The sequence below is a fragment of the Gopherus flavomarginatus genome, chromosome 2, assembly GCF_025201925.1.
Source record: "Gopherus flavomarginatus isolate rGopFla2 chromosome 2, rGopFla2.mat.asm, whole genome shotgun sequence".
Taxonomy (NCBI): Eukaryota; Metazoa; Chordata; order Testudines; family Testudinidae; genus Gopherus; species Gopherus flavomarginatus.
Genome location: NC_066618.1, coordinates 79,986,492 through 80,013,614, shown reverse-complemented (window position 1 = coordinate 80,013,614; position 27,123 = coordinate 79,986,492). Strand labels below are relative to the sequence as shown.

Here is a 27,123-nt window from a genome sequence, read left to right as displayed (position 1 = left end):
CAGGCAGCCACCCCCCCAGCACTGTGACCCCCCCATCTCTCCTGCCCCTAGCACTGAGACCCCCTTGCTCTCCTGCCCCAGGCAGCCACCCCCCCAGCACTGTGACCCCCCCATCTCTCCTGCCCCCAGCACTGAGACCCCCTTGCTCTCCTGCCCCAAGCAGCCACCACCCCCCGCACTGTGACCCCCCCATCTCTCCTGCCCCTAGCACTGAGACCCCCTTGCTCTCCTGCCCCAGGCAGCCACCCCCCCAGCACTGTGACCCCCCCATCTCTCCTGCCCCCAGCACTGAGACCCCCTTGCTCTCCTGCCCCAAGCAGCCACCCCCCCGCACTGTGACCCCTCCATCTCTCCTGCCCCTAGCACTGAGACCCCCTTGCTCTCCTATCCCAGGCAGCCCCTCCCCCCAGCACTGAGACCCCCCCCCCAAGGCCGCCCCTCCCCCAGCACTGTGACACACCCCATCTCTCCTGCGTGCAGCACTGTGAGCCCACTCGCTCTCCTGCCCCAGGCAGCCCCTCCCCCATCTCTCCTGCCTGCAGCACTGTGAGCCCCCGGCCCCCGGCGCAGCAGAGTGAGCGCGGCGCGCGCAGGACTCACCGCGGCGGCCGCGCGTGGGGACACGGAGTGGAAGGGGAGGAGCGAGGCCGCCTGGCCGGGACCCGGCGCTGCTGTTGCCCCAAGCGGGCCGGACACGGGGGCCGGAGCCCCGCGCTGCGCGGTGCCCCCGGGAACTGGGAGAGCGGCTCGGCCGGGCGCTTCCCCTTCGCTGCACCGCGCAGGAGCCCGACGCTGACTGAGCGAGCTGCCCCGCCAGCAGCCGCGGAGAGCGAGACGATGTCGCAACCCCAAGGCGTCTCCGTCTCCTCCCCCGAGGGCAGCGGCAGCGGCACCCTCTGCGGCCGGCGGGCCTGCCAGGGCTCCAGCCAGGGGGAGCTGCCCTGCTGCAGGGGCCCAGCTCCCTAGGACCTGCCTTGTCTGGTACCCAACGCCCTGCCAGCCCTGGCCCCTGCCCGGCTGTGAGCCAGGACATCACCTACCCCGGCTTCTCGGGGACCCGCTTCCGCAGCGCCCCCGAAACGGGAGCCAGGGCCGCGCTCCCCCCTGCAGGCAGCCAGCAGCGGCGGGAAACGCCTTAGCCGTACAGCCCGCTGGAATAACTAGGGAAGGAAGAGCTACACCCACCTCCCAGCCACAACCCATCCTGCTGCATGAGCCTGCTGGTCCCTTTCACTCCGTGGGGCTCTGATTCTCCAGAGGACCTGAGCTGGAGAGAGCTGCCGCGCCCAGAGGGCTGGCTCACTTTGGAGGGAGAGGCTGGGGTCATTTTTAGTACAAACACCGTTCACTTTTTAAAGCTGTTTCTAAGCCACACCTCCACCCCGATGTAAGGCAGTCCCAGGGGGACAAAACAATCTCACCGCATTATAGGTGAGACTGCGTTATATCAAACCTGCTTTGGCCTCCCCTTGTTCCCTGACTACCCCCTCCAGAGGCACCTGTCCTAATCACCCCCAGGACCCCACCCCCTATACAACCCTCTTGTATCCTGACTGCCCCCACCCGTATCCAGCCCCAGCCCCATCCCCAGACAGGCACTCACCAGCAGAGGCAGGAAGTAGAGCAGCCCAGCCCTAACTCACTCCACTCCACCTTCTCCCAGCCACATCGCTCCGTTTCCCGCTGCCAGTGAGTGCCAGGAGATTGGGGAAAGCCACGGCTGGGGGTTTGTCTACACTATGGGATTATTCCAATTTTACATAAACTGGTTTTGTAAAACAGATTGTATAAAGTCGAGTGCATGCGGCCACACTAAGGCCACGTCCAGACTAGGAATTAAAATCGATTTTAGATACGCAACTTCAGCTACGAGAATAACGTAGCTGAAGTCGAATTTCTAAAATCGAGGTACTCACCAGTCTGGACGGGGCGGCATCGATGTCCGCGGCTCTCCGCGTCGATTCCGGAACTCCGTTCGGATTGATGGAGTTCCGGAATCGATGTAAGCGCGCTCGGGGATCGATACACCGCGTCCAGACTAGACGCGATATATCGATCCCCGAGCAATCGATTTTAACCCGCCGATGCCGCGGGTTAGTCTGGACGAGGGCTAAGCACATTAATTCTGCGGTGTGCGTCCATGTACTGAGGCTAGCGTCGATTTCTGGAGCATTGCACTCTGGGTAGCTATCCCATACCTATCCCATAGTTCCCACAGTCTCCCCTGCCCATTGGAATTCTGGGTTGAGCTCCCAATGTATGATGGTACAAAAACAGTGTTGCAGGTGATTCTGGGTAAATGTTGTCACTCATTCCTTCCTCCGTGAGAGCAACGACAGACAATCATTTCGCGCCCTTTTTCCCTGGATTGCCCTGGCAGACGCCATAGCATGGCAACCATGGAGCCCATTTTGCCTTTTGTCACTGTCACCGTATGTGTACTAGATGCCGCTGACAGTGGCAGTACTGCAGTGCTACACAGCAGCATTCATTTGCTATTGCAAGGTAGCAGAGATAGTTACCAGTTGTTCTGTACTGTCTGCTGTGCCATTGTTAATTGGTAATGAGATGATGGTTATCAGTCATTCTGTACTATCTGCTGCTGTCATGGGTGTTCCTGGCTGGCCTTAGCTGAGGTTGGCCAGGGGTGCAAAGACAAAAATGGGAATGACTCCATGAGTCAATTCCTCCTTTATGGTTTATCTAAAAATAGAGTCAGTCCCACCTAGAATATGGGGTAAGTGTACTAGAGAACCAGGGAGCACAGCTGCTCTGTGTCAGATCCTGCAGAAATGATGAGCTGTGTGCCATTCACAGGGGATGCCCCTGCAACAACCCCATCCGTTGATTCCCTTCTCCCCCCCCAACCTTTCTGGGCTACCGTGGCAGTGTCCCCCATTTGTGTGATGAAGTAATAAAGAATGCAGGAACAAGAAACACTGACTTTTTAGTGAGATAAAATGAGGGGGAGGCAGCCTCCAGCTGCTATGATAGTCCAGGCAGGACATTAAACGGTGTGGGGGAGAGGAGCCCAGCATCCCACTGCTATGATAGTCCAGGCAGTACAGAATCTTTTCTTTAGATATGAAAGGGGGGGCGCTGATGGAGCTCAGCCCCCAGTTGTTATGATGAGGACAGTTACCAGTCATTCTGTACCATCTACTGGGAATGACTGGGAGTCATTCCTATTTTTACCCAGGCGCCCCCAGCCAACCTCACCTGAGACCAGCCAGGAGCACTCACGGGCTGATGCTGGTGATGGATAGCAGTCATATTGTACCATCTGCCACCGGGAAGGAGAGAGGATGCTGCTATTCATTGCTGCAGCACTGCGTCTACCAGCAGCATGCAGTAGACATAGGGTGACATAAAAAAGTCAAGAAATGATTTTTTTTCCCTTTTCTTTCACAGTGGGGGAGGTAAATTGACGACATATACCCTGAAACACCCCGGACAATGTGTTTGACCCTACAGGCATTGGGAGCTCAGCCAAGAATGCAAATACTTTTCGGAGACTGTGGGGACTGTGGGATAGCTGGAGTCCTCAGTTCCCCCTCCCTCCCTCCATGAGCGTCCATTTGATTCTTTGGCTTTCCATTACGCTTGTCACACAGCACTGTGCTGTGGCTTCTGTCTATCATAGCCTGGAGATTTTTTCAAATGCTTTCTCATTTCATCTTATGTAATGGAGCTGTGATAGAACAGATTTGTCTCCCCATACAGCAATCAGATCCAGTATCTCCCGTACGGCCCATGCTGGAGTTCGCGGGGCTTTTCCTGCTTACCTGGCCAGTGCCTCCATGTTCGGATTGCTGTCCAGAGCAGTCACAATGGTGCACTGTGGGATACCGCCCAGAGGACAATACCATCGATTTGCAGCCACAGTAACCCTAATCCGATATGGTAATACCGATTTCAGCGCTACTCTTCTCGTCAGGGAGGAGTACAGAAACCAGTTTAAAGAACCCTTTATATCGATACAAAGGGCCTCATTGTGTGGATGGGTGCAGGGTTAGATCAGTTTAACGCTGCTAAAATTGGTTTAAACACGTAGCGTAGACCAGGCCTGGGAGGTGGCAGAGTGGAGCGGTATAGGGCTGCCGGCGGGAAGAGGAGCAGCCCAGCCCCAGCCAGCTCCACTCCACCAGCTCCCAGCTGTGGTGCTCCTCTTCCCGCTGGGCAGGTGAGTGCAGGACCTTTCACCAGCAACACGGCTTGGGCCAGGGCAAGGAAAGTGGAGTGGACTGCAGCTGCGTCGCTCTGCTTCCCACCACAGGTGAGTGCGGGGAGGTTGGGGAAAGGATGCCCCCCCCATGCCCCGTACTCACCTTTGGCAGGAAGCGGAGTGCCGCAGTTGGGAGCAGGCTGAGGCCAGACTGCTCCGCTTCCACCGCTGCTGGCGAGTGCGGGGGGATCCCTTCCCCCAAGCCCTCTCCCCCAAGTGACACTGCTGGGGCTGGGGCAAGGGAAGTACAGCAGGCTGCTCCTGGCCCCCTGCTAATCCCACAGGCCACTCTAGGACTGCGAGGCCCCCAAAATGCCCTCCCACAGCTCCTGCCCCCCCCGGGGGGGAGCCCCTGACCACCCGAGACCCTCTACCCCTTATCGAACCCTCAGCCCTGGCCTGGCCCAACACCCTTAACATACTGCTCAGAGCAGCCTGTCAGTTTCACCACTTTGTATGTGAACCTGCCTTTAATTGGGTCACGTTATATCAGGGTAGAGGTGTATTTGTATCCAGGCCTTTATGTCTAGCATCACTAGGTGTGACTGGAAACAGATGTTTGGAAGAGCTGGAGGCACACCCAACCATACAGTAATGGCTGAAGCAGCATGCTACTGCATCCAAAGTTTCCAAGATCTGGAAAAATGAGCCCTCAGAAAGATAGGGCTGATTAGTACTACTTTTGCTTATACACTTGAACTTGCAAGAAGAATGAGGATATATTTTAGGGCAGGGCAACCTGATACTGTTGTTCCTACAGTTATCTACAATGCAGAAGGTGATAACTTCCCTACCAGTTGTTTGCATTTGCCACACTGAAGAGCTAGCACAGGTGTTGGGATGATACCTGCCTCTGGAAATTTCCACTACATTCATCTGATGAAGTGGGTATTCACCCAAGAAAGCTTATGCTCCAAGACATCTGTTAGTCTATAAGGTGCCACAGGACTCTTTGTCCCTTACCACAAAAACAGGACCTTTAGCTATCCGCCTGCAAGCTGTCCAGCCCCTCTCCCAAACCCCATGCTTTTTAAAGACAGGGGACAGACAAAAACAAGTGTAAAACTTTCACAAAGATTTCAAAAAGTATTTTTCATGATCCAGCACAGTTTAGGCTAAGTTACATCAATAAATTAGGACACTGGTAGGTCAGTGCAGGACAGCATGTTCCTTGGATCAAATATAGTAGAGGAATAACTGCATTTTTGTCCTTGCTTCCACAGAAATCTTTGATCTCTTGTGCCAGTGGCATAAGTACTGGATCCCCAGCATTGCTCCTTTTCTACATGATTTGCAATTATATTGTCCTTCGAAAGTTTCCTTTTTCTTCCTCTTGACAATTATTTTGGCCTTACTCTTTAGTAATAAAGCTAAGCATATATGATGGTACATTATGTTTGTAAACAACTTAAGTTATACATTTTTTAAAAATCATTTAATTGGAGCTGCTAAAGCAGGGGTGGGCAAACTACAGCCCGTGGACCACATCTGGCCCATCAGACTTTTCAATCCAGCCTTTGAGCTCCTGCCGAGGAGTGGGGTCGGGGGCTTGGCCTCTCCCCACAGCTCTCGGAAGCAGCAGCAGCAGCATGTCCCCCTTCCAGCTCCTACATGTAAGGGCAGTCAGGGGGCTCTGCACGCTGCCTCTGCCCCAAGCGCTGCCTCCGCAGCTCCCATTGGCCGGGAACCGCAACTAATGGGAACTGCAGGGGCGGCACCTGTAGATGGGACAGCACGCAGAGCCACCCGGCCAGCACCACACCTCTGTGTAGGAGCCAGAGGGGACATGCTGCTGCTTCTGGGAGGTGCTTGAGGTTAGTGCCGCCTGGAGCCTGTACCCCAAACCTCTCATCCCCAGCCCCACCACAGAGCCTGCACCCCCAGCCAGAGCCCTCATCCCCCCTGCAACCCAACCCCCAATTTCATGAGCATTCATAGCCCACCATACAATTTCCATACTCTTTTTGGCCCGAGGGCCACATCTGTTTGCCTGTGCTAAAGTAACAACGTTAAAGATGGCAGTTTCAAATGATCTTAAACAAAAATGATTCTTACAGTTATAAAGAATCTTTATTTTAAAAAAACTGATCTTTTCTATGCACACATACACAGTGCACATAGATTAATTTACAGATGAATTCAAAAACAATGCCCAATATGACAACTTTCACTTACACATTCACACAAACAGCTTTAGCCTACACAGGCTACACTGAGCATTCTTAAATCAAAATGACTTTTCATTCTCTGTACACTGTATAGACACATAAGTAATCTGGCAACTGCAATCTTTTTTATTTACTTCAACTTTCAGTGCATACATATTTATTTTACACACAGAGAACATGGGAATTAGATGGGGTCCAAATGAAAGGCATAAACTTTGGAGATGTTCCCATGACGTGGATGGGAAGTGCACTGCTATGGCACAGGTCCAATATGGAAGTTTATGAGGAGAAGAGAAGGTAAATTATAAGTTCCTATGTGTATGTTGTCAGATGTCATAATCAATCACATAGTAACTTTTGAAGATAACTCATATCCCCTTTATATCAAGACAAATTCTTTGCATACAGATCTTAAATACAAAAGAAAAAAAAAAGACATTTTCTTTTTGTATTTCCCAAAGTTGTTCAATTGACCACTTTCCCCGGAAGTAATCATTCAATTTAATCTGAAAGTATCACAAGATCAGGAACTCATGCAAGATTTACAATACTCTGATCTGAGCTAGGCAGCTGCTACTACTGTGAAGAGAGACTCAGTGTTTCTTTATTGGGGCCTAATCCAAACCCAATGAGGTCAATGAAGAGATTCCTATGGGCTTTCATCAAGCCTTAGGTCTGCTTCCTGCAGAAGTCAGGAAGTTCAAGGCATTCAATGATTTAAAGAAAAAAATTTAAGTAGTTAGCCAACTCTTTAGAATTTTTAAAAAATCCATTCAAGAGAGTTATATTATCTGACTTGGTTCATCCACTTCTAGCAATACCACAAAACAGCACACTATTACAGGTAGAATGCTGTCCTTCTGTTGTACCTAAAGTACTGCACAGAATCTTTTCGGGGGAATAAGGCAAAGCGTCACATTTATTGATAATAAATGTATCACTCGCATATATAATTACACACACAAGCACACTCTGTCTTGTTGTTGTTGTAGTAGTAAGATGAGGCCCGGAAACAAATTCTTGTGTCAGAGGCCTAGTCTGAGGCCTGAAGCCTGAACCAAAGTACTTCCACGCACCGCTAAGCAAAAGCTGGGTTGTGAGCCAGAGGCAGGCCTCACTCACAGAAGTAGCGAGAAGAGGAACTTGTGCCAAGATGACATGAGGACACTCCATAGACATAACATGGAACAGGCAATGCATCTTAAAAACAGGACAGCATGATGGATAGATCTGTTTGTCTGGAACAACATGATCAAAGGGGAAACAGCACCCTAATGAGCCAAGGGGCTGTACCTCAATACGTCAGTAAGGATGAGTAATCTGCCCTGTAACTGTATAAAAGTAGGTCCTGGAGTGCGCATCTTTGGCCAGCCTAGGGGGCAGTGGAAAGTCCCGCCACTGACTGAGCTGTGCTCATTGCCAGGGCGCACATATTCATAGTATGTCCTGTAAAGTCTATAGGAAACTATTACTGTGCTTCGTTTGACAATAAACCTGGCTCGGGTTCCTTCATACCTTACTAGAGTCTGTGGTCTTTGGGGCTTCTCTCGGGGTCTGCTGTGTCAGCTATCTGCGCAGTGGCGGCACAGCACTTAAGAACTGTAGTTTGATCCTGCAACTCTTAATCCTTGAACACAGCAGCCTATGCACATGACTTCCAAGCTGGCTTTTCTCTTTAGTTCTGCTTATAGCTGTATTAAAGAACTATATGAACTTTACCAGCACGGTATGAGAACTACAGAAAGTTAAGCTGAACTTTGCAAAGATTTACACGTACTTAACTTTAGATGTGGTACATACAGTTATGCATGTACATAGGTCTTTGCAAGATTAGGATCTTAAATTGCATATTCAATCCAATACCTTACTGAACTACACAAATATATCAAGTTCGCCCTTCTTTATCAAAGAAGGAAAATATCTTCTCAATACACTGATTAGCAATAGATGCCTAAATCAAAATGAAAAATTCATATATTCCAAGACCAGAAAGGATCACAGTGATAATCTAATCTGACTTCAGTATAACACAGGCCATAGAATTAAATCAGGCAAGGAAGTAGAAGTGGAAATATTTTGGGGATACTTTTCTAACGAGTTGTTCTTTCCTTCTCTTTAATAGTAGCTTCAAGTTCTTCAAAGACTGATACTGGTCCTGCATAGTTGTTTGTTTCTATAGCTTCTAATTTCTTCTGGTAGGCAGTTGGTAAGCCATTCTGTTTTGCACCCATACAGATAACCTACAATTAACAGAAAAACTTTTAATATCACTTTTATTGTGAAGAGTTAGATCACACAAACCTTTACTTGTGTAAAAATAGTGCCATTTAAGGTGACAGGACTAAAACAAAAGCCTACGTACACCCTACCTAACCAGAAAAGGGAAGGCAGCCAAAGACACTATGAAGACTACTAAAGAGCTCTCTAGTGCCAATATAATTAACCTGAAGCAGCTCAGATACTGCCAGGATAGGTACTAGTACAAACCCCCTAGGAGGCTATTGTGTAAAGCACTGAGAGATCAGGCACTTAACGCTTCAATTAATACTCCTGGGGGAATTCTGCATCACTGTGCGTGTGCAGAATTCATGTCCCCCACAGATTTCTTTTGACAGAAAAATGACATCTGACAGGGAAGCAAAGGGACACTGCAAGAGCGGTCACATGCCCCTCCCTGGCAGCACAGGCAGGTTGGTTTGTGTGTCTGGAGCAGCTAGTAGAGACGTAAATCTCCGGGGTGCTGGTGTGTGTCCGACCATCCCTCTTACTCACTACTATAGCATGCTCAGTGTGGAGGGGCAGGGCTTCGAGGTGTTTCTGAGGCGGTAGGTGTAGGACAGGCTCTGTCCCTTCAAACAGAGCAGAATGTAGCAGCCTGCCTGCTTAGTGAATTGTTTCCTTTGTCTTTGTGAATTCCCCCAGAATATAAAACAGGTGTAAAAGTTTTAAGGCTCCTTTACTTTGCCAGAGTGGTATAAAGGACAGTATGGCCTTATAAATGCCTATGTTCCTTTAGTGATCAGAACTGGTCTCTCTTTTTGGACTGAAAAAAAATCTTATCAAAAATGTGTTCCAGGAATTGTTTTCTCCTTCCTTTTCTGGAGATGGTCACTAGCTAATATAAATTGAGAGAATTTGATTCCCCAGTCCTCACTTACTCTTCAGTTACCTATGATGTAACACAGCTGCATATTTGACGACTAATAAGTAGAAATAAAGGGTGAAACCTATCACCATTACTATTAGGTATTTGAGGATTTCCTCCAATACTCCCTCCTCCCATTCTCCTTCCATTGTAGTGTAGTTTAATAAATTACCAAAATAATTGAAACCAGAGTGATTATAGTGCATTATTTTGACAAATAAAAAATATGCAGAATTTTAAAATTTTTGTGCACAAAAATTTTAATTTTTTTGGCACAGAATTCCCCCAGGAGTAAATTAATTTCCACCTTTAAGATATAGGATTTCAGGCTTCAACCAGCCTTAGCATAAGTTCTTCTAAGTGAGAAGTAATTATAACGCTTGAGTTATTAAAGAAAAATCCTGAGATGGTACACCAACAGCTGCTGGGTCTTTCTAATTTGAATGGACAGTAGTGAATATGACTAAGAACTACAGTAGCAAAGAAGCCATTTAGATGTAAAGACAGTTTCTCTACTGTTTATTTTACTGAAGCTTTCCTTCCCCCACATAAAATAAATGAAAGTGTGTGGTGTAAGCCAAAACTATTTATGGGAAGTGAAAAGAAAAAAAAAATACAGGAAATTACTGGGGTGGAAGTTACAAAAATAAAAACTGCTTATTTCAGGTACTGAAGATACCACACACACACAGCACACTTAGTCACCGATACAGTCATATGGTATGAACAACCCTACCTGTCCTCTTAAGTAAAATCCTTTCATACAGAAAAAAAAAGGTAGAAGAGAACCATAGGAAAACTAAGAGATATTAGAAAGAGAACACTTCCCTTACAGAAGGCAGTGTCAGAGTTGATGTGATTACAACAAAGAGTCAAATTTGGTTTGAGCCCAACACTACAATTGTTTTGAGAGAGGGGAGCCAGTGAGAAAGGAGAACTGATAATTACCAATATATAACTGATATATATGCATGTTTTAAAAGCTCAGGCAGCAAGATACTATTGCTATGACAGACACTGCCTAGTAGGTTAAAAAGTGTATGGCAGAGAATTTAAATACACACGCCAGGAAATTACAATTCCCGTAACAGTTTCAGTTTTGTCACAAAAAGCCATGACTAACTGTACATATGTAGTACAGTATTATATTACAGTGTATACAATTAGATGACTGCCTTGTAAAGTTTTACTTGTAAAGGGGTAATTTTGTTTGTCAAATAAAAGATCAGTTTTTCCATTATCTTGGTATACATTCAGTATGGCCAGGAGAGCCCCAGACGATATATAAATTATCAACCTTGATGTTTGTATTAGCATAGTTGTATTTCTTCAGAACAGCCCCAAAGATCTGTCTGGGAGAAAAATAAGGGGGAGTGATAGCTGGCTAGCGCACTAGGGATGCCTGGGTTAGCGTTCTTTAACAAACGAGATTCTGATCCTGCAATCTGATCCATATGGATTGACCCCTGGGTCAAAAGACGTGACATATGCATAGGGGTTATAGGATCAAGCCCAGTTAGTTATTTTCAGTAGAAAGTCACTATGGTAGCTTGTTGATTTTATCTGTAATTCCAATTAGCTAAACATTTCTAGACATGTAGTCACATCACCTCTGGGATAGGGCCTCAGACCTCACTAGCTAAGCAAGTCAGGACAGCTCAGTGCTTAGGCATACCTCCAAAAAGAGTCCATGTGCTGCAGAGTGGTGTTGGTGAACTTCGCACAGGGCACTTTTTCTTCCAAATCAGTACTAAATCGGGGGACACAGATCAGCGTACATGTCGCGCTCCCCGGCAGTACCCAGCCCAAGCCAGGGAAGCTAATGATCCAACCAGCAGTCCAAATTCAGTGATGAATCCGGATCATATGACACTTGAGGCACACTGCACATACCCTAAGAAGAAGTACTAGACCAATGCCCCAGAACAGTGTTACAGGGCCTATGATGCTGGAGACGTCAAGCCAAGATACTAAGTACCTTTAGTCATTAAAGAGTCTATCGCACTTTTTTACAAGAGTGGAGATATTAATATCTATGTCCTTGCCAGATTCCAGGTCAGGACATTAAGTCCTGCCCACTAAAATTCCATTTGTGGCTTCAGTTTAGTACAGTGATCTTTTCTATTCCAAACTATTTTGTAAAGTTGCTTACTGCTTTTGAGCAGCTGGTGCAAGCTCACAGGTGGCTGCAAATGTGTCAAGGAAGAAGCAATTCATGGATAAGAGCAAATGCTTCACGAACAATAGCCCAGATTTACCTTCTGTTTAGTTTCACTGAAGTCAGCAGACTAACAATAGGGATGTATTGGTTTCATACATTTGGAAGTAATTGAAATGCTATTTTAAGGGACTCTGCTATATAGCAAATGCTGTTGTAAGAGACTATTTTAAATGGCAAGCAGTAATACAATATCCACTTCAGTTCACACCCTTTTTAGATGATGCCTACTTTTTTGTACTGTGGTGATGGGAGATCACAGACACAATCACTCATCTGATAACTTCGACAGGTCAGAATTTTTCCCTCTTGCGTTGGAATGTTAACTTCTATTGGAATGTAAATACCACCTGCAACTCCTTCTTGCCTGTAAAGAATCAAAAACATTTCCTTTCATTCTGAACCACCAATACAGGGGAGAAAACTAACATGTATTTGAATAGGTGAGTTTTAGCATGTTAAATGCAAGGTGGCTTTTCGGCTGCAGTACTGAATAATATTAATGTATTCCAATAATTTTGATCAATACTTGAATCTTGGAGTACTGAAATCAAAAAGTGAACAATACCATTGGCTTATTTTTTAGATCCTGAACAAATAGCGTAACAGCAAGTCTATCCCTGTAACCATGCAAGTTAACAGCAACATTACTTTCTGCACTTCTTGGAAATTGCTTAATGTTTGGTATATAAATAAAATTTGAAAATCCACAATATGCACACAACAAAATGATCAGAATTAAAAGACAATGCCAGAATCATTAAGTTCCACTTTGATAATGAAACTGCAAAATTTTACCTTGCCCCTTTAATTATTTTTAAACAGAGATAATTCTAAAGTGAGGAAACTCCCACAGTTCTTGGGCAACGCACATCCTTGTGAACAACCCAGCACACCCATCGACATGCCCAGACCTTGTAGTTTGTACATAGAACTTGCACAATAGCAATGAGCTACAAGATTGTATCAAGAACTGCCATAACTAGTTTCTTTCAAAAGAAAGATTTGCCCAAGGGCAGAGGGAAGAAAGTGGATTAAAAACACAGTGCTAAAACGTTAAAAGTAGTTTCTAATACAAATCTAAATAAATGGGCTGCAGTAATGGTTCAAACGTCATGAGATCAGGGACAGAATTTAGATACGACAGTTAACTGCTTAGCTGAACATGATAGGTAAAAATGTGACCACTTAGAATACCCTGTCTAAGTTTTAGCACTATTTATCACAATGGTATCCGCGTATCTTACAAAATTATATTTTCAAATGAAAACAACATCTACTAGCAGAGTACGGCCCCAGCTGGCTCACTGCAGGCAGACCCATGTGCCGCATGGAACTAACAGGAAGATTGCAGCCTACCAACAAACGGAATGTAAACTTTAGAAACAGATTTCTGGGTCATAAGGGGAAGAAAGATGAGAGACCAATCGTGTCTTTTGCTGGGATTTAAAAGAAGAAGCGTCAGGTCAAACAAACTTATGAAATGTAAATTTTAAGCTAAGACAAAACCTCCAAAAACTTACAATCAAGAGAACTATCTCCAAGTAGTTTAATACCAAGGAAAGTAAAGACACAAAGATTCCTCTTCCTTGTTTGCAAACCCAAGAATTGTATTGCTTAGTTAGTAAATGAGGAACTAAAAGTGAAATTGACTATGCATTATGCAAAAAAACAGAAGTAACAAAGACTATTTTCATTGTTCATGCTGAGAAAAAGTGAACACAGTAAAAAGTAAAACTGGATTTTTCAGGTTTAATCATCCAACATAAAAGTTAATCTATTTTTAGCTATAACTATGTCCCAATCCTGCAGACACTTATGAATGTGTGTGACTACAAAGTGCAAACAGTCCCACTGATTTCAGCAGGACTATTTGATGTCTGTGCTTAACTCTACACATTTAAGGCTTTGTCTACACTAGCTCATTTGTCAGCAAAAACTTGTGTCTGTCAGGGGTGTGAACCCCTCCCCCCCCACACACCTGATCAATATACATTTCACCAACGAAAGTGATGTTGTGCACAGTGCTATGTCGGCAGGAGAGGCTCTACTGCCAACATCACTAACGCTGCTCGTTGGGGGTGGTTTAATTATGCTGGCAGAAGAACTCTCTCCTGTCAGCAAAGAGCAGCTACACAGGAGACCTTACATCAGCACAGCTGTAGCAGTACAGCTGTAAGGTCCATAGTGCAGACATAATGTAAGCCTTTACAGGATTGGGGCCATAGCCCTTAAAAGGACACTGACATGTTATCAGAACAAAAGCCAACGTAAGTATTTTAACAGGTAGAAATCCTGGTAATTAAATTATTTCTAGAGGACAAGGAATGCAGAAAAGGAAAAAGTTAATATTAACACAAAAAAAGTGAATTTTTAACATCTGATAAAAATAGTTTCCTATCGCTTTTTACTTCATGGTTACTCCATCATAATTATACCAGACCACTAGGAAGATGGAGTAGATAAAAACTGAGTATCTAGTGAAAAGACTAGCATTGTTTTTTTTAATCATGTTTTCTTCATAGGTCATAAAGAAGCAAGAGGACAAATCCAGTTTCTTTCCTTTTGAAGATCACCTTTAGGACCTATTCATGAACTGTCGGAGGAGCAAGCCAGCAATGATAATGCCCATCCTGTAACTTTTCTGTTGAGTTAGAACAACTGAGTTTCCAGAGCAGCCAATCAGGTACCTTTCACTAACATTAAAAGTGATTAAAAAGTAAGAGCAAGTGATTTAAAACTCCACAATACAAATTACAATTATTTATCAGTCAACCTATTCTTTCCTGACAGTGGTAAGGGCAGTATCTTCCCTCACAGACAGAAATAGTTATGGGATCTTTAGCTCTGTGAAGTATTTTAGGTTTCAGGCACGCATGGCAAGTTAAGATGTTGTACAAAAAAGAGACAGGATCTTATAGTATGATCACTAGTGAGAGCAGTAAGGTGCAGAGAAGAAAGTGAGGACTTCTCCCCAGTGAGAAGTACACAAGGTAATTTACTGCTCAGATTTAATCTAATTCCAATGTCTCCAAACTAAACTTGGAAACAATTTTATTCCTCAAATCCTGAATGCATTCACAATGGGCCTGATCCTGTGAGGTGCTTAAGTCAGTGGTGGCTGAGAGCACTCAGCCCCTTGCAGATTCAGACTTGTTACATACCATTAATGCGCAAGTTGAAATTTCAGTTTTATAGACTAGGCCACTAAGAGCTGTAATAAAACAAGAAGTACAGAGCTCTGGTCAAAGTTTCCAAACAGTGTCTAAAGTTGGGCTCCTAAATTCTAATCCATGCATCTGACGAAGTGGGTATTCACCCATGAAAGCTCATGCTCCAAAACGTCTGTTAGTCTATAAGGTGCCACAAGATTCTTTGCTGCTTTTACAGATCCAGACTAATACGGCTACCCCTTTGATACTTAAATCCTTAAGGCACCTGCAAAAGAGGGGGACGATTTTCTGAGGTTCTTAGCCATGTACTGCCTCAGTGCTCTCCAGCAGGCAATTTGATAGGTGACAGAGCTATCTAAGTTATCACTGAATGAGGGCAGGACAGGTTTACATTGGGAGGGATAACTGAATCATCACAAAAAGAACAGGAGTACTTGTGGCACCTTAGAGACTAACAAATTTATTTCAGCATAAGCTTTCGTGGGCTACAGCTCACTTCTTCGGATGCCTAGAATGGAACACACAGACAGGAGATATTTATACATACAGGCAACATGAAAAGGTGGAAGTATGCATACCAACTGGAAGAGTCTAATCAATTGAGATGAGCTACTGTCAGCAGAATAAAAAACCCTTCGAAATGATAATTGAGATGACCGATCACAGGTTTCAGTGGTAGCTGTGTTAGTCAGTATCAGCAAAATATATATATGGAGGAGCCTGGCCAATCATGTGCCAGCAATGCCCCTCTGCCATGTACATTGGCCAGACTCCAACGTGAAGCTGCAGAACTGGAATTAATTTGCAAACTGGATACCATCAGATTAGGCCTGAATAAAGACTGGGAGTGGTTGAGTCATTACAAAACCTAAACAAATTTCCCTAATGCTAATTTCTCCCTACTGTTACTCACAACTTCTTGTCAACTGTCTGTAATGGGCCACTCTCTTACCGCTTCAAAAGTTATTTTTCCTCCCTTGGTATCCTGCTGTTAATTTATGTATCTTGTTAGACTGACTTAATACTTAGTAAAGCACTCCACATCCTTTGAAGTATTTATACCTGCTCCTGTATCTTTTACTTCAGACATCTGATGAAGTGGGTTCTAGCCCATGAAAGCTTATGCACAAAGAATAGAATATCAGCGTTGGAAGAGACCTCAAGAGGTCATCTAGTTCAACCCACTGCTCAAAACAGGGCCAATCCTCAGATATTTACTCCAGTTCCCTAAATAGTCCCCTCAAGGACTGGAGGAGTACCATACAGGGAAATGTTCCCTGTTCACCTGACCAGGGACTTGAACCCTGGACCTTCTGATTGAAAGTCTGATGCTCTACCAACTGAGCTAGCTGAACTCAAGGACTGAACTCACAACCCTGGGTTTAGCAGGCCAATGCTCAAACCACTGAGATATCCCTCCCCCACAATTAATAAATAAATACATTTGTGAGTCACTAAGGTGCCACAAGAACTCCTCCTTGTTGTTTTTTGCTGAATCACAGTTCCCATGCTCCTTATTTAACTGCCACAAGAGATTCCTATTCTGCTCCCTAGTTAATTCATAGTTGGGACTAACTTCAAAGTGAACATTTTGAAATCTGTTGCAAACTTAGGAAATTGCTGTATAAGTGGCTTTTCCAAGAGCTCTCTTTGCTAACATTAGAGAGCTTGTTCTCTACTGCCTCCTGCTAGAGCCCAAGATGAAGTCCCAACATGGTGCTCATATCAGTCTATTGACATAGAAATCACAAAGTCAAACTCAGTATCATCTCCTCTCCACCGCAGGACAAAACAGATAATCGGCTGCAAAGGCAGAAAACCTTGCCTCAAAGAGCTTTAATAATTAGCAAATATGGAAAGATGACAATTTTTAGTGACTGACATGAATTTAAGTTCAGTCCAACAGTTCAGAATCCCCTTCTCATATTAAAGCTTTTCTTTAAAGTTGTTTTGCTTCTCAAGTTAAAGCAATGTTAAGTTTATCAGCTTCTAACGCATTAGAGATAATTTTGGAGTTAAATTTGTGTTTCAGAATCCAATGTGTTCTCCCTTATCCAAAACAAACCCACCACATTGATTACTGAAAAATAACCATTGCATTTGGCTTGCTTTCTAAAGTGACAAGACATTAAAATGCACCTACTTATCCAGCGAATTTAAATTGCTAGTGTTCATTTTCCATACTACTCCCCACACTTCGTCTCCAGGGCTTTGAACAATGGTAGCTGTACCTCCATGCCAGTAAGAGCTTGCTTTGCCTTGATGACTGCCAAAAATGAGTTTAAAATCCTGCAAATTAAACCAACACAAATGATCAATTCTTACTTAAACTCAGTGATTTGGGTTTTCTTAACAAAGTACTAGCTTAAGCAAAGTCTACAAGAAGAGCCAGCATAGCCACAAGGAAGGAAGTCACTTTTCCTTCATTAAGGATGTGATCCAGCTCCCACTTCAATCCACTGGTTACTTTCTGCAGACTTCAATGGGAGTTTCAGCAGGCCCCAAGAAAAATAATGGGTTTGGGAAAGGAAGAAAGGTATGGTAGGTTCATTTTTAGTGACAATGGAGCTGCATTGTGAAATTTGGCCCAGATCTGGGTACATCTTTATATTTTAGGCCAAACAACTGACAATTCTCCTAAAGAGTTGCTAGAAAATGGGACTGGCAGAGAAAGAGCCACAACCTCATCACAATGTAATAGACACATTCTACATTAAATACAATACAGTAACATTAAAGGGATGTCAGTGACTTTCTGAAGTTAAAATCCTATTTCTGTAACGGTTTTCTGCTGCCCTTCAAAGGTTTAGAAGGGTTTTTGGGTGGGCCTGAGAGCCACAGCACCAAACCTGTTACGGCCAAGTACTCCTCTTTGTCCCCTTCCTCTCTGTGTACATGCCTTTCAGCTGCTTATTCCTGCTCAGCTTATGGTGCTGCTTTTACCCAGGAACACCCTCTTGAAGGAAGTAAGGAAGAGCATGCATCTGTGCTGCCCCGAGCAGGGCATGTGAGAAGTCATCCTGCTAGTGTATGAGAAAAGAAAGGAACTGAAATTGACCAACAGAAGTGAGTAGGCAGAAAATGCTATCAAATGCACAAAGTAAACTGAAAAAAAGTTTCTAATTCTAATTCTTCAGTTACCTGTAAAAACAATAGGTGAGACTTCTAAGAGATATTTTCTCTCTTTTTTTTTTCTAAAAACCCACTGTAGGTACAAAATTGAGATTCTTTTAGAACTCACACACCTCCTGTTCTCACAAGTAAAACCTAATTTTATTGTAAAGCAGGGGTTTCAAAGCCCCAGCCCAAGGGCCATCTGTGGCCTGATAACCTCCCCACTGCGCATGCACAGGAGATGCATGCAGCCAGCCACGCTGCCCGGCTCTGTCTGCTACAGGTACCGCCCCTCACAGCTCCCAATGGCTGAGGGAGAGGGACAGAGATATCATCACTAGTTGCCAGGCAGAGTCAGCCACAGAGGCATCACTTTTTTCCCCACAATGAATATAAACAAGTCAAACTACAACTATCTGATGCACACCTTGCTGCAACCCTGAAGGTTTCAACTGCTCAGTCACTGAGGCCAAACATCAACAAACTGACAGAACTGAAGCGTTGCCAGGTGTCTAGCAAAAACCAAACACACACTGGCAGGCGAAGAATTTTATAAAGTTATATGACACTTCTTTTAGTTCTAAGAAATTTGAAATAAAAAACACAATAGAAACATTTTCTTTTCTGCACACCATCTTCAGTGACATTATTGGCCCGCTGGGAGGATTTGAGGACTAGCACTGGTCCTAAGGTAAACTGAGTTTGAGACCCCTGTTATAAAGTTTCCTGTAAAATAAAATACAGTAAAACTTTTCCTCCTATTTTTTTTCAGTTTTACTTTGTGCATCAAACAGCACTCAGCACATCATGGAAACGGTGAGTGACTAATCAGTTGTCAGCCAGTTTCCAGTTTGTGTGGGCTTTTCATCCAGCAGCACTGTAGAGTGACATTCTAAAGAAAAGTAAGAAAATGTAATTGTACCAACACCAATGACTGGATCACTCAAGAACAAGCAAAGTTTGTTCAACTACTTTTAAGCTGTGACCCCCTCCTTTTTTTAAACTGACTATAGTTCAGATTTTGAAGTCCCTTTAAAGTGTTTAATTATGTTAAGGTTTTTAATTTCTGAAGTGAGCTACCTCTTACAGATCTTTAAAAATATTTCTGAAATTTGAAGGGCTTAAAAAAAAAATCAATTGTACACTTTGGAGCTTCTTGTCTGATTTTCAATAAGCCATGAGGATGCAACAGGTGGTTTTGCAAAATATGCCCCATATATGAAAGAGTGCAACTAAACCCTCCGAAAAGCAACTTTTCTCAAAGTGCTCTCTAAAACAGAAACATACCTACATGAATGCTAATTGTCAGCCATTCTATGACTTGCTACAGAGTGATTTCAGAGTGTAAGACTCCAGGCTAGATCCTGCAAACTCTCAAGCATGAGTAACAGTATGCACACCAGTAGTCTCACCAAAATCATGGGCATAAAGTTACAGACATGGGCAAATGTTTGCAGGATTGAGCCCTTCTTCCCTTAAAGAGGTGGTCTTTCTGGTTTTTACAGAACTGAACACATTGATGATAATTAATTTTTATAAGAGTATTTTTCCAATCGTTTTAAGCTTTTCCTGTTTTAAGACCACTTTGGACTTGATTCTGCAAGATGCTTAGCCCCTCCAGTGCCTATGGGAGTTAACAGCAATAAAGGCTCTTAGCACTACTTGGGCTCATGCCCTTCATTTTTTTGCCTCTCTCCTAAATGCTGATCCAATTTTAGTTGTCTGTTGCTTGTGTTCCTTATTTTCTCTCGTTCATTTACCATAACTACTCATGTCCACTCCCTGAGCCCCACCCCCAAAGTTCAGATTGCTTCATTTTTACACACTGCTGTCTTGCTTCTCTCTGTGAAAGCTAACACTCCTGTTCAGCATCCTTAACCTTTTATTTCAAGGCTGGTTTTGTCTTGCTAGCCGTACCTGGTTTCACTGTACAGAAATTACCAGAAGTCAATTGTTAATCTGGGTAGTGCCTTTTCATTCCGAGATCTCCGTTCTTTTTGAACCACAGTATAACTGAATCACTATGGAGCAGTGGATAAAAGGGAGCCTGTGTTAGCACACTGTACAGCTATGACATAGGTCTGTTCTAAACCACCAGATATTGAGAGCCAGATCAGAACAAGTTCACATGCTTTGCTACATAATATGCTTACTGCATAACCTGAAAGTAAACAAACTGAAGGCTGCAATTGGGCATGAAGTCTTCACACAAACATTCTTTTGCTAGAGATACTGCACTTGGCTACTTTCAACTCCTCCTTCAGGGCCTGATCCTGCCAGGTGCTGAGAAGCCTCTGATGTGCTGAGCATTTTTGACTTGTCAGTGATATTTGACAGTGCTCAACATTTCAGATGATCAGGCGCTAATTGCCAGAAGACTGGTGGTTGAATGAGTACACTTATGACCACATGCTAGATATTGATCACAGTAATCTTTGGAACTTTCAGACTCCCTCTGATAGAGTTAGTCTTTCCCTCCAGTTGGCACTTGACCACCATACATAAGTCATTCAAACAGATATGTTGATATAAACAAAGAATGCAACTGTTAAGATCTTTTATACTGTAAGTCTAGATCAGTGGCTTAAATCTGAATGAGCAAGGTAGTTTATTTAACTGTCATGGAGATTACATTAACTTCTTACACAAAGGTGCTTTAAACAATAAATACTGTGTAAGAAAGCTTTATACACTAACATTTGATAGCTGTTTAACAAATTCCATGAAAATTTAGTAATACATCCCAGCTGCTAGACCATTAAGATTACTGTATCCCAAAATTATGGATGGTACATTCACTAAAACCATGTTTACACTTACAAGCTTACAGTGGCACAGCTGTACCGATGCAGCTGTGCCACTGTAAGAGTGTTTGTGTGGCTGTGTTATGCCGATGGGAGAGAGCTCTCCTGTCGACATAATAAAACCAGCTCAACGAGCAGCGGTAGCTATGTCCACAGAAGAGCATCTCTGGCTGACATAGTGCTGTGCACCTGAGTGACATAAGCGCTCATGGGGGTGTTTTTCACACTCAGGACTGACAAAAAAAGTTTTGCTGACATAAGTATTAGTGTAGACATGGCCTTAGTTTTGGTGATTAACATTAAAAGGGATACTTTCAGCTTAAGTCAGACATTGTAAACAAGTCAATTTCATTACCTAGATTAGTAGTAAAATCTGAGGTCAAAGTAAAAATTATTTTAAAAAAACCTTGCGTCACTATCATCCATTTACTTTTTGCCTCTCTCTTAGTTTGGAGAGCAGTCACTTTCACATCGCTACCGCTACAAACACCTGGGTTTCAGATGCGCAAGGGAAGGTATATTTGTTGTTAAAGCAACTATTTGCATGGGAATGTATTTTTAAAAACTATGGAAACGTTAAAAAAAATCAAAACAAATTGTAATTGTTATTTTATGACAAATTTATGAGTGATTGTATTGCCTGCAGATGTCAGATAGTGATAGTAGTACTGGCTTCAGCTGAGGTTAATAGGCTTTCCCAACAAGGCTTTGTCAGTGCATTTCAACCCTAACTTAAATATGCACAAATAATCCACTCACCACTTCTAGTGAAACCAGCAAAATAATCATGTTTTTGCAAGAAATGTGAAGTTTTAGTTCACTGATGAAAAACTCCCTTTATACCCAGACAAGACAGCATAAGAAGCCTTGAACTGTGCTAGGCCTGGCTCTGAAAAAGATTACGCATGATCTTCGCTCGCCGAGAGCTGAAAAAACCACCCCTCTTCCTGGGGAAGGAGAGGCTTGCACTCATCTATTTATCTGCCAGGGAACCGAGCTGTCCCAGTTTCCTTTCAGCCACCAGTTTGTCCAGGACTCCAGGACAAAACTGCAGAGTAAGTCATTCCAGCCTCAGTGAAATTTGTTGAAATTTGTGTGCAAAACCACTTTGAGTAGCAGAACCTTCAAAGAATACCACACATATTACAATACTGAGGCATAAGGAAAATGAGAAGTTAGTAACTTGTTGGACTAAAGTAAATATTTCTGATTCTAAGAGTTTACCTAACTCCTAATAAAAAATTTTGTTTAATAATCTCTCTCTTTCAGAGCTCTCATTTGCATCTTTTGGCGCTCTTTATTCTAGCATATGACGTCCTAACCAGCATTCTCAATTCAGCCAAACTCTTATTGGTTTCAGTGAGAGTTCTCTCTCAGGAAGAAGTGCCCTTATGTAGCAAAATATTTTTCCAAGGAGTTCGCTGAAGTCTTCTTCATTGCATTACACTTTATGCTGCTTGATAATTTAGATCCTGCTTAAAGGACAACTTCAGCACAATTTTCCTCATTGTTAAAACAATGTTTGATCTGCTAACACTGGTTGTTTTAAAAAAAAATGCAACTCCTAGCCAGTCAGGATTTGTAGACTTTTAGACATTCCATTATTATTTCTGAGATTCATTCAAAGGGTTAATGCAAAGATCTTCACCAAAACTGATTCCAGTCTGCCCCCTGGAGGATAAGCTACACAACACTGACTCTGGATCCAATATTGACTGGATACCCAGTTTTAGATGCACTTAAGAAATGAGAAGTTCACAATATTAGCCAAGATGACTGGAAAACTTGGTTTCGGGGGCAATGTGGTTACATTCAAAATGTTAAACAGATTAGAATTGATAAATAAAAAGCAGAATTACGAAGGGTAAGGGATGATCTTGTTAGAACACTGGACATGAAGTCAGGAGATCCGGGTTTTACAAAAATTCTGGCTCTGCCGTGAGCTTCCTGGGTGACCCTGGGTAAGTCACTTTAAGACTTTATGCCTCTGTTTCTTCATCTCTAACCATGGGCATAATAATGTTTCTCTCATTCATACATGTAAGACTAAATTCATTAAAATGTTTGCCAAGTGCTTTGAGAGTCTCCAGTGCCAGTATTATATAAGTGTTAAGCCCCTCCCAGATACTGTAAGCACTTAGAACTAGGGTGACCAGACAGCAAATGTGAAAAATCGGGACAGGGGGTGGAGCGGGGGTAATAGGAACCTATATAAGACAAAGACCCACAAATTAGGACTGTCCCTATAAAATCGGGCCATCTGGTCACCCTACTCAGAACTTTTCCAGTTACATGCTGCTTGGTGCCTGGAGTGTCCCTGAAAAGAGTATTTTCAATTCAGGTAGCCTATGAAGCAGTGAGATGAAGGCAGCAGCAGCACTACTCTGGTAATGTTCAGACATGAGCTTAGAGCTTCCCAAAGTGTACTTCAATATTCTACAAGCTTAAAAATAAAATTAAGTGTTAGTGAAATGTAATAAACATTTTCCCTAATGTGGCAGCTATGCCTCCTCTCCAAATTCCTGAAACTATAACTAAAACACAGATTAAGGCTAAATTTCTTTGGCACATATAAAGGAAAGAGCAAAGAATGGACAATACAGGGTTCCATCTCTTCCATAGATACAGACCTGCAAGTTGGCTACAGCATAGAAAGTGGCAGTTGGGTTTTTCAGCAGGATCCTCTCCCGAAGCAGGTTACTGCCATAAGCAAAATACAGGAAACTGTCCTCCCCACAGGTACTAACTCCCAAACCACCACCCAGTCTGGTACAAACACAGCTCCTGGGAGTCTCCATCTACCATATAGAGAATAATAAGAAAGCAAGTGTTAAAGGAAATCTCAACAGTGTTGATGAACTCTACTTATACCTCTCCTCACTTCCCCTGGTCTTGTGGCTTCCGTGGCTTCTTCACCATCTTTCTTGAACCAACTACACCCCCATTTGCCCTTCCCCTTTGCTCCTGTTCTCTTAGTGGCTGCTCCCCTGGCTTATAAACATCCACTCTGGTGCGGATGGAGAAGTAAAAGCATATTTAGGCTGGAAAAGTCTTAACTCCAATGCCTCTAAGGGCGGTGGTGGCGTCCATCGCACTGCTGGGGACAGAGCCGTGGAGAACAGTCAGGATCAATGCCTCTGCGAGAAGGCCCACATGCCTGCTCCGGCTACAGGTGTCTCTTGATCGCCGCCCCAGGGCTAGAGGGGAGCTCCAGCGCGGTGCAGGGCGGTTCTCTGCCCAGGCGGCTTTCACAGCTCAGGCAGGCGACCCCCGCCAGCAGCCACGGTGAGCGGCGCTAGGTCCGTGGCTCCCCACACCAGCGCTGCGCTCCCACGGGGCGCTGCAGCCCCAGGACCGGTAGAGAGAAGGAGAAGCCGGGCACTGCCGGGGGACACCCCAGGGCGCCGCACAGCTGCCTGCCCGGCGCTGGGGCTGCCCCGCGATGAGCGGCCCGGGCGACGGGGACTAACCTCACCTCCCGACCAGGAGGGCGCCGCGCAGCTGCCGCTGGAGCAAAAACAGCTGATCCCGCAGCAGAGTGATGGCTACGGCACCGCAAGGAATGTTTCACTTACGGTGTACTGCGCATGCTCAGTACGTGTAGCGCTAAGTTCTATACGTAGCACATTTCTACGCGGAACAGTATCCTTCACTCTGCGACATAACAGCGCTCCCCATTGGCCCAGTACCCTGCCGGCAGGCAGCCGCTCCTGATTGGCCGCCGCCCCGAGAACGTCCCCAGAGTGGCTGGATGGAGCGGGACAGAGTGACGTCGCGAGGACGCTCCGCCCCCTGTTGACCTGTTCTCTGTGGGCTGCTGTGAAGGGGGCGGTGCCAGGTGGAGGGCAGATGGTGGTGGAAGCTGGGCCTGGTGCAACGCTGGAGAGGAGTGAGGCTACTGTTACCTCTGTTAAGGGACGCATTTAAATCCGGCAGTGAGCCTTGCCAAGTGATGCACAGCTGAAAAAATAATGCCAGATAGGCGTGTAGAACTGTGGTGTGTAAATTCACCATCACTGCTCCAGAGAGATTTTGGCATCACCATGGAGAGGTCTCCAAAATTTCAGCTTAGCACGCCGCAGTGGTCAAAAAGGTGAACATTCTTAGGCAGTGTTAGGAAAGGGATGGAAAATAAAGCAGAAAATAACATAATGCCACTGTATAAATCCATGGCTTGCCCACTCTTTCAATACTGTGAACTGTGCTGGTCACCTCATCTCAAAAACAATGACTGGGCAAGGAACAGAGAAGGGCAACACAGGTGATCAGGGGCATGGAATGGGTTCTGTACAAAGAGAGACTAAAAGGATTAGGGCTGTTCAGTCTAGAAAAGGGATGATGGGGAGAAGAGGTATGGGATAGGATAGAGGTTTATAAAATTATGAGTGGTGTGGAAAAAGTGAATAGATAAATGTTTATACTTTTCCATAATACAAAACCAGGGGTCACCTGCTGAAATTAACAGGAAGCTGATTGAATATAAACAAGAGGAACTACTTTTTCACAAAGACCAAACTAACCTGTGGAACTCATTGCCGGGGAGGTTTGGTGTCTGAAAGAATAACTGGGTTCAAAAAAGAACTAGATAAGGTCACTGAGAATAGGTCAATCAACAGCTATTAGTCAAGATGATCAGGGATGTAACCCTATGCCTAGGGCAACTCTAAAGCTGTGACTGCCAAAGCCAGGTGGGGAGGATGGGTGGAGCTCTCCAAAATTGCCCTGTTCTGTACGCTCCCCCTGAAGCTCTGGTACTACTGGCAGCAGTCAGAGACAGGGTACACAGCTAGACGGATTATTGGTCTGACCTAATATGGCCATTATCTTCTTATTGTAAAGGGCAGAGAGTCATGGTAGCACTGGCACAGCTCTTGCATGCAGGGCCAGCTCTAGGCTCCAGCTTAGCAAGCAGGTGCTTGGGGGCGGCCACTCCGGAGAGGGGCTGCATGTTCAGGTATTCGGCGGCAATTCGGCGGAGGGTCCCTTGCCCCCACTCAGAGCGAAGGACCTCCCGCTGAATTGCCACAGATCGGGATTGTGGTTTTTTTGTTTGTTTGTTTGTTTTTTAGGCTGCTTGGGGCAGCAAAACCCCTGGAGCTGGCCCTGCTTGCGTGGGAACCTGGCAGACAGCATTTCTGCCTGCAATTTTCAGACCATATTTTGAGAAGTATATACAAAAAAAACCAAGAGACCATATTGTACCCACTGCTCTCTCTTAAGTGAATCACTTTTGCACATTAAGTGTGGACAACTGATTCACAGCTGAATCTTAGGGGCCCAATCTGGGTTTCAGTGGCAAAAAGTTATTTGGTAGTGTCTTAAATGGGAGAGAGTAATTGAAATGAAACCTGCTCGGAGGAATGAGATGTCCAGTGGGCAGCTCTGCTTTTGATGACACTGCTTTAGAGCATTTCCAAGGTTTTCAACTTTGCAGTAAACTCTGGATCAGCCTTTTGTAAAGCACAATTAGGCAATCAATTTTTTGATGGTCCCCTAGGTGATCCATTAAAGAAAGGTTTCACTTTTGTATGAAGGCACTCTAGGGCATGTTTTATTTAGGTTATTAATACTCTTCTTCAGTGTAAGCAGAAAGCTGACTTAAGGGGCATATTAATGGCACATCATAACCTAGTTCATTGTTTGTCAATATTCGATTACTAAGCAAAGCTTTTTATTCATTCAACAGAATACATATTTCATAAGATAACACATTAATAGATTTTGTCAGAAGGATTCATCTGCCAAGTACCACTGAGGACTATAATAGAGATTACTGAAAAGCATATAAAATACATTCACAAGAGATATTAACAAAAAATATTAACTAATAAGAGTTCCATTTCCTATGACCATCTGTTTCCACAAGTGGCTTCATGCAAAATAGCAATCAGCGTACAATGTGGCAAGCTGGAATCAAAATCTGCAGCAAAATTCCTGGATTCTGCAGCACTATGGTGCAGAAGGTAAGAAATTCTTTGACAGTTTCACTAAAACCTATATTTTAATTTAATGAATGAGATATGAAAATGAAAAATGCAAGCAGTACAGGAGCCTCTATATTATTTATTTGTATATTAATTTCAGTGTATTTTATGCTATCCTCACAGTTTCACTTTTCAACATGCCACAGATGATGGTACTGTCAGTGCATTGTAGAAGTTGTCTAACAGTTGAGTAGCTGGGTTACTAGTACCTAGGAAGATATGGTATACATTTGGGATTGTGGGATAAGCACCCGTGCTGCATGTTTTTACTAAAACTATCAGTAGTTAACTA

General features: G+C 44.2%; 2 protein-coding genes and 1 non-coding gene across 18 annotated transcripts in view; all 3 read right to left on the bottom strand.

The window, feature by feature from the left end:
• NOD1 (nucleotide binding oligomerization domain containing 1) overlaps positions 1–1,211 on the bottom strand; it is a 94,480-nt gene extending 93,269 nt beyond the window's left edge. For 3 of the 7 annotated variants that reach the window (XM_050938327.1, XM_050938329.1, XM_050938330.1), the window contains exon 1: positions 1,041–1,174. The gene's annotated coding sequence lies outside the window, so the exon portion shown is untranslated. The other 4 variants (XM_050938338.1, XM_050938333.1, XM_050938337.1 and 1 more) reach the window with 2 other exon arrangements.
• GGCT (gamma-glutamylcyclotransferase) overlaps positions 1–24,509 on the bottom strand; it is a 63,135-nt gene extending 38,626 nt beyond the window's left edge. Inside the window, exons 1-5 of one of the 10 annotated variants that reach the window (XR_007772392.1) lie at positions 23,905–23,994; positions 23,478–23,645; positions 17,073–17,218; positions 11,988–12,123; positions 7,363–8,633 (exon numbers count right to left, since the gene is read on the bottom strand). Coding sequence is in view for 9 of the 10 variants with exons in the window: in XM_050938541.1 (XP_050794498.1) it covers positions 8,484–8,633; positions 11,988–12,123; positions 17,073–17,218; positions 23,478–23,645; positions 23,905–23,937 (633 nt within the window). In the remaining variant the exon portion in view is untranslated. The other 9 variants (XM_050938549.1, XM_050938541.1, XM_050938544.1 and 6 more) reach the window with 9 other exon arrangements.
• Positions 16,208–16,284, bottom strand: TRNAE-UUC (transfer RNA glutamic acid (anticodon UUC)). The gene has a single exon. It is a non-coding gene; the product is annotated as a tRNA-Glu (tRNA).
• Positions 24,510–27,123: the final 2,614 nt, after the last annotated feature.